General features: G+C 39.4%; 1 protein-coding gene across 1 annotated transcript; it reads left to right on the top strand.

Moving 5' to 3' along the window:
- Nucleotides 1–637: 637 nt before the first annotated feature.
- On the top strand, nucleotides 638–2,759 carry LOC308370447 (uncharacterized protein; the record flags this gene model as incomplete). The annotated part of the gene is made up of 4 exons (XM_080845096.1): nucleotides 638–800; nucleotides 1,042–1,189; nucleotides 2,412–2,539; nucleotides 2,655–2,759. The coding sequence occupies exons 1-4, from the start codon at nucleotides 672–674 to the stop codon at nucleotides 2,757–2,759; spliced, it is 510 nt and encodes a 169-aa protein (XP_080701222.1). The 5' UTR covers nucleotides 638–671.
- Between the last annotated feature and the right edge of the window lie 4,860 nt (nucleotides 2,760–7,619).

Genomic DNA, 7,619 nt, shown 5'->3' with positions numbered 1-7,619 from the left:
TTTCTCTCGAAGCACAATCTATGTATTCTATGGGGAAAAAAGTCTCACGGCACACCAGCATTACATGTTATTGTGTTGTTTGGTTGTGAAATGCCTTTTAAGTTTAGTTTGTTCGAGTTGCAGTCCTGTTGAAAATATGTGTTTTAAATGTTTGTTTAGGGATTTTAAACTGCACCAATGGCTCATACATTTTTGCTTTGGTTTGTGTTTTTCTCCAGCCTCCTCCCCTGCCAAGACAGACACATTTTCTACCTTCCCATGACAGGCTGGACGACAGTGGATTGGAGTACTCAAAGTACTAATTCAATCAAAAGCTCCAAACATACTCACAGAATATGAGAAATCTGGTACCATATGCACAAAAAACAGGGTGCTACTTGTGAGGGTTGCTGTCAGCAATCTTGAGGAGAGATGAGGATTGTAAGTTGACGACACTGTCAAAGTGTGAGATTCAAAAGTATTGACAGTGGAGTGGAAGTTGTTCTTATATATCTCATACTTAAAATTAATATTTTAGTCAATACATGTGAAGTGTGAGTATAACTGATGGCAATACATGTTTCTAATTGAAGAGTTCAGGTGCAAAAACTTAATCATGCCAGCTGTGTTTTTTCCAATTTACCACAAAAAAGGTCAGGTGGACTTCTGAACTCTTCAATGTGTGTTTAGAAATGGTTTGGTTGATGCTGTCTGTTATTTTCAGTTACCCATCCAGTGATGACAAGGTGCGTCTTGACAAGAATGTTGTCACCACGTTTCCTAAATTGAGTGTCAAAATCCAGGAACACAATGAGGGATATGTAAGTGAAAAAAAAATGATGTTTACCTTCCCACCCCACATTTTACTGATGTACCAAATGTTTATTGTTTCAGAAATAAGGGCCATTGTATTTTTGGTATTATTGACTGATGCCTCATGTCCACTCTCTACCTTCAACCCATGAAAAGGAACACTTACCCCCCCCCCCAATATCTCAGTAAATATAGCCTGTAAATTCAAATGAATAAATTGGATTGAATATTTATCTTTGTACATCTTAGTTCGACTTCGATAGCCAGTTTGAGGGGAAAGCTGATCTTTTCCTTCGCAAATGGCAGATGAACATCATCCCTAAGCTAATGAAGGTTGCTGCGTTGGAGTTGTCTGAGGATCTGGAAAATCCTTCAACCACCAGGAACAACAGTGATGGTATGTTGGTTCGCATTCAGAAAGATAGGGGGGAAATGCACTTATAACTTTTATGCAATGGATAATAACTGAAGCCAGTTTAATTGTTCAAGATGACTTAAAGTGCATATGACACCTCAATACTAATTTTTTTTAATAAATAGAACGAAGGTGGTATTTCACAATCGATATATATATGTTGAGGAAAAATATACACATTTGACTTGTTAAAATCATCATTTGAATGCAGCGCCACTGAGCTACCGACTTCCCAAGCGACTCACTACCACCCTTCGTTAAAAAACTTAAATTACTTAAACGGAGGTACTCTGTTGCACTTGGTCGCCATTTTTCCTGACAGAAAACACATTTTCTCAGGGAGCCACCGGCTATTTCTTAAGGATCAGTTGTAAATATGCCTTCAGGGTGTGTTGCAGCATATTGCTCGAACGTCAGTTCCCATTCTTTTAGCCTTTTCAAATTTCCAAAAGACCTAAAGTAATTTGCTGTGAAGTAATGCTGGAAGCATTGCTCTCTATCCATTAAATAGGGAATGTATTTCACGTATTTAGAATGGCTGACCTAACAAACAACAGCTGTGAAAGAGCTAAGAGACTGGAGGCAAACGGTACATCTGCCTCAATGAGGGGGGCGTTATACTTATTAGCAGCGAGGCTAGCTAGCTACTATGTCATCACTGTCAGAACTCGGCTCTTCTGCTGGCTCGTCTTCCAGATACGGCTCAATGCTCACAATCACCTTTACAAACTGATACGGATCGAAGTCTTCCTCAATCTCATCTCTGCTTGAGTCTGTTGCAGAAAATTGCTCAAAATTGCTGAATTCTTCAACCTCCATCGCTAGTTGTGTGGCGTGGGAACGAATGAGGTCTACCGCCAGGTGACCCTGTGATGTCAGTGGTGGTAGACTTCATTCGTTCCCACACCACACAGTTATCGATGGAGGGTGAAGAATTCAGCAATTTTGAGCAATTTTCTGCCACAGACTTCAGGTTTCAGGTAAGCCGGCACTGCTTGCCGAAGAGCGTCGCGAAAACCACACTTTGAAATCGTGTACAAACCTAATTTTTCAATCATCGGGTTTACACATGACTTCAAAGTACTATGTTTTATGTATAGTCTTGATAATTATATGCCGTTTACCTTTTTTTTTTAGGTGTCATATGCACTTTAACCTTGTGTAATGGTAGATATCTAATTTGGATTCTAATATTTTCATGTAGACATGCTTTGCTTCAAAGCACTTCAGATGCTCATACACCTTCTTCCACCAATGCCATCAGGACGAGGGGCTGGATGGAGTCGCTGCAGTGTTAAATCAGCCATTTCCTACCTCATGGACTTTGTGCAAGTATGTTTGTGTCTTATGACTTATTGGTTGCATCACTGAACCTCCTGATGTTGTGTTGTGGTCTCCTCCCCATGCTGGTTTAATAATGTAGTAATTCAAACGTTTTGTGTTACAGCCTAGAACGAGCATTTCATCATTGCTTGAGAATCCTGATTCATCGAGAGGCTACCAGCCTAGCATTGTGTGCATTGGACACCCAAGCGGAGCTGCCCAGCAGTAGCTGATCGTCGCAAGAAGTGACAAGATTGCTATGCCACTTGGAGATGAAGGGCTGATGTATTGGGCCTTATTGAAAAAAAACATTTACATTTGCAGTCGAGTTGGAAATTATATTAGAAGATATCAAGAGTCTGTGGATTTTTGTTTACTTTTTTTTTTTTTAACTTTTTTTCTTTCATTTCCAATTCAGTTGAATTTGTTTTTGTTTGTTTCAGAACCAGTTGCTGTATGGTTACCTGTTAGTTATTTTTTATATATATACAGAATAAAAATACAGAGAATGGGAAATTGTAGTCGTTCTTGTTCAGCTTAGTCTTGTTCAAACACAATTCATTTAAGCCCCTTTTCCGACTGGCCAAAAACTGGTTTAAACCATTTAAAATTAAAATAATTATGGTGTTATTAGGTGAGTATAGTTTTTTTTTAAGTTGAAAGTGCTTTAAATATTCATTTTTTTTAACTAGTTTTTAAAGATTAATCAAATTATTGTTGTATACTATTATATTACATCTCATAAAAAATTATATACAGGATTTTTAAACAAATAATGCCATTAAAACCAACTAATAACAGCACATTTCTGTAAATGTAAGCATTATTACTCGTATAACAATGTTAATCTACCATCTTCATGGGTAATTTAATTTAACAGCACATTTCTGTAATTATGAGACCAATAAATGGATTTAGTGTGTGAACAAGTGATAGAGAGAGGCATATTCTCAAAGGCTGAAAGATCAGGTAAGTGACTATACACTAAAAATTATAATAAACGGCAATTTTCTGGCAGCTGGGGTGCCAGTAAAAATACCGTAAAATAACATTAAATTACAACATTTTCACATTTTAAAACAATTAAATGACCTAGAAAAATGGAAAATAAATGTTGTATTACGAATAATGTTCGTAATATAACGTTTATTTACCGTTTTTCTAGGTCATTTAATTGTTTTAAAATGTGAAAATGTTGTTATTTAATGTTAAAAAACCTGAAAATAAGGGAAAATCTTGGTAAAATTACAACTAAAAACTGTATTTTAATTACGGGAAATAACCGTATTTTTACGGTACAGTAATTTTCTGTTATTTTACGGTATTTTTCTGGCACCCCAGCTGCCGGAAAAAAACCGTTTTTTTACGATTTTTTTTTTTACAGTGCACCTGATGACTTTCACACCAAGATATTGTTTTGTTGTAATGGTTCCTTTTAACAGAGACAAGCGGGTTCTCACCTAGGCACGTTCAAGTGACAAACAGAGACAATGTATTCCAGTATAAAACAGTATTTGTCCCAACCAACACCTCAACCAGTCTTCCGTCGGTTACATCGGGTGTGCTTGCTCGGTAGCGGACAGGCATACCCGGAAGCGTTTGGGTGAACGGTAAACACCTGTTGCCAAATAGTCACTTTAGGCAAGAAAGATCATTTAGCTGAATTGCTAACAAGCTGTATGCATAGTTGAAATAAAACAGGAGCACATACCTTATGCAACAATAGCGCACAGAGCAAGAATGTGGAGACACAGACACCTGTATTTACCTACCTGATGAGCTGGTTATATAGGCGCACGACTTTAGCTAAGTAATGAACAGCCACGGAGTGCTACTCGGGGGCGTGGCAGAGCAGGACCCGAGCTACGGTGGCTGCTTGAGAACAGGACCGCAGTTCGGCCGGTTACATTCTACCCCCCCATTTGTTATCGCTGTCCCGCAGATAAAACAAAAAAAACACCCTATATAATACATAAAATCCTAAATTGATCTCTTAAAACCAGGGTCGGAAACCTGCTGTAGTCCTATTAATAGAGCCAGGCACCTGGGAGTTCATAGTCCCATCCACGGTGGTCCTAGTCACCGACACTAGGAGGTGATTGGGGTTTCCATGCCTTCCTGCAGTGACCCGGGATGTCCTCCGTGGAGGTAGTAGGCTATACGTACACAGGTTAATATACACATTTTGAAACTGTCAGAATCCATGTGATGCGCTATCCAGTTTCTTTTTGAGATCAGTGATTTCCCCTCATAGGTGCAAAGAGTTAGGGGTGAGCAATTATCACGTGCCTCTATCATGTGTTTCCTACAATAAGTGGAGGAAACTGTAGTATATGTCAGTGGGGGTACACTGACATATACTACAGTTTCCTCCACTTATTGTTAGGCTATATGCCCCATAGCAAACGGAAATGACTAATATGACATAGGCTATGGGTTAACCACTGTCGTAGGTCATTTATGCCCCTGTAACTGAGCAATGTCGGGATGATGGTGGTGCCCCATTTGCTTCCTGGACTGAATTTGCCTTGTTATTTCACTAATTTACCTTAGAAATGGCCTTTTAGATTAATAGGAAAGCTTTCTCAAGGTCTGTATTATCACTGCAATCAGTCAACAGCTTTCCTAGCCTGTAAAAATAAATATTTGGGCTCTCAGTAGAAGTTAAAATAAGATGATATTAAAACAAATCAACCTTTTGATTCCCTGCCAACACAATCTTTAGAATCAAAAGTAGGCCAAGTTTGAAATTTGGGATTACACTACATTAAATCCACATCACTTGTATTGATTTATTTAACCCTAGTTTACCATAGGACACATTTACACACACATGGCTGTTGTAGTAATATTCCACCTTTATCTGCTCCAGATTTGAATGGTTGAACAATAAGTGGTAAGTGTTAAGGTGTGTGGGTCACATGGAGACTGTGGCCAGACAGTGAGTGGGTGAAGAGGAGAATTTATTGTTGGGTATGTCTCCTGTAGTTCTGGGTCCTCAGCCAACCTCAATGAGTTGGTAAATTCAAAGAAATTCACTTTCTCTGTTAGCACTGTCCTTTACCTATTGAGTCGAAGATGGGAAGTTACATTGGTCCAAAGTTAATAAGGTATATAATGAATGGCGATATATGCAAATCTTTGTACAAGCCATGAGACCGCATCAATGTGCAGCAGATGCATGTTTGTCTAAGGTCAGCCTTAGCCTTGAGGGGGAAAATTTTCACATCGTCTTTTGTGCACTACATGGTTTCTCACCCACAGTGCCGTTCCACTGGTAGTAACTTGACTTTCCGAGTTGAAGAATGGTGTCACAGCATGCAATCCAAAAAGACATAAAAATGATTTAATATCCCCCCTAAAAAAGGCTAACATTTTCCTGCTCACAAGAATAAATAGTCAATCTCATATCAATAGTGCCACACCTTAGACTTTGTGTCTGTGGCAAATCAAATTCTTACATTTAGAAAATGATTTGCAAGGGCCTTAAAGTAGCATTATGCAGTATTTGTACTTCAGGGATAGGGTTAGGATAAGCAGTTTAACCTTAAAATAACAGCTTAAAAAAATTGGGTCGCTACAAGGACTTTAAACATGAAGAATCGCCTCCATGCCATTGCCATACCAGGTCCGTAGGCATACAACTTTAGTTCTGTAGTTTTGCCTGAAGCCGCCCGATTTCTACTGTCTGCCTAACTAGAAAGTAGCTTATATGCCGTCTTGCTTTCTCTTGCACTTTCTTGATGTTTGACTGTGTTAGGACAGTTGTTGACTCACTAGTTTGTTAAAGTGTCAAAGTAAGCAAATTTCAAGAGGTTTCGTTAGTTTTGGCTGCTAGCATCTCGTTAGCGATAAGCAATTAATCCGTTATGCTACTTTAAGGCCTTGCATTTTGTATGCAGTCATATAAAGCTGTGTTTACCTATTTCAATTTGCATGTATTTTGAATGTACTGAGCTGCCACAAAACCTACCTTTGATCGTGATGTTGAGATTTATTTACGTTTCTCTCCCTCCTCAGTACTGACAGAGATGTCCAGGTACACACGATTGTTGCAACACAGGATAGCAATACGGAGGGGCAGAGTGGCAGAGTGGCAGAGTGAACAAACTCAAGATGTGCATCTAGTCTGCTGTGTGTTAGTATAGAGTTGTCTGCTGTGTGTTAGTATGGCGTTGTCTGCTGTGTGTTGGTATAGAGTTGTCTACTGTGTTCTAGTATGGAGTTGTCTGCTGTGTTCTAGTATGGAGTTGTCTGTGTGTTAGTATGGAGTTGTCTACTGTGTGTTAGTATGGAGTAGTCTGCTGTGTGTTAGTATGGAGTTGCCTGCTGTGTGTTAGTATGGAGAAGTCTGCTGTGTGTTAGTATGGAGTTGTCTGCTGTGTGTTAGTATGGAGTTGTCTGCCAACCTCTCAAACCATTTTCATGGATTCTGTGGTCCTCAGGTGAAGCTGGAGAGCAGCTATCCAACCCTGGGATTGAGGTTGATGTGTCCTGATCATTGCAGCCAGAACCCTACCCATAAATTGCAACTAAGCTCCTCTTGTTTCAGAAGCCTACATTCCTTTCCAGTATGTGACTATCCCAACGAGGTGAGGAGGCAACACTGGACAAGAGCTGTGTTTCCAGTAGAACATTCTATATTGTTAGTATTAAACTTCTAAGTGATAAAAAATTACAGGAAGTTAGTCATGTTCAGCACAAACCTGTGCAGCCTTGCAGCAATTGGATGCTGTCTTCTGCAGAGATGCATATCTATCACCAGAAAACCCACAGATTCACATCACTGCCAGAAGCCAGCAAGCAAGCACACACACACACACACACACACACACACACACACACACACACACACACACACACACACACACACACACACACACACACACACACACACACACACACACACACACACACACACACACACACACACACACACATATTTATATTTATATATATATATATATATATATATATATTCATGCCTGTCTTTCTCTCTGTCTCTCAAACACACACAGGCAGGAAATAGTCTACATGTAAATGAGCCACACAGAAACCATGTGAAAGGCAGAACAAGGGAGGGAACTCA

Source organism: Sprattus sprattus (genome assembly GCF_963457725.1).
Source record: "Sprattus sprattus genome assembly, chromosome: 9".
NCBI lineage: Eukaryota > Metazoa > Chordata > Actinopteri > Clupeiformes > Clupeidae > Sprattus > Sprattus sprattus.
Note: the sequence above shows the minus strand (reverse complement) of the source record. Positions and strands in the feature narration are given on the sequence as shown.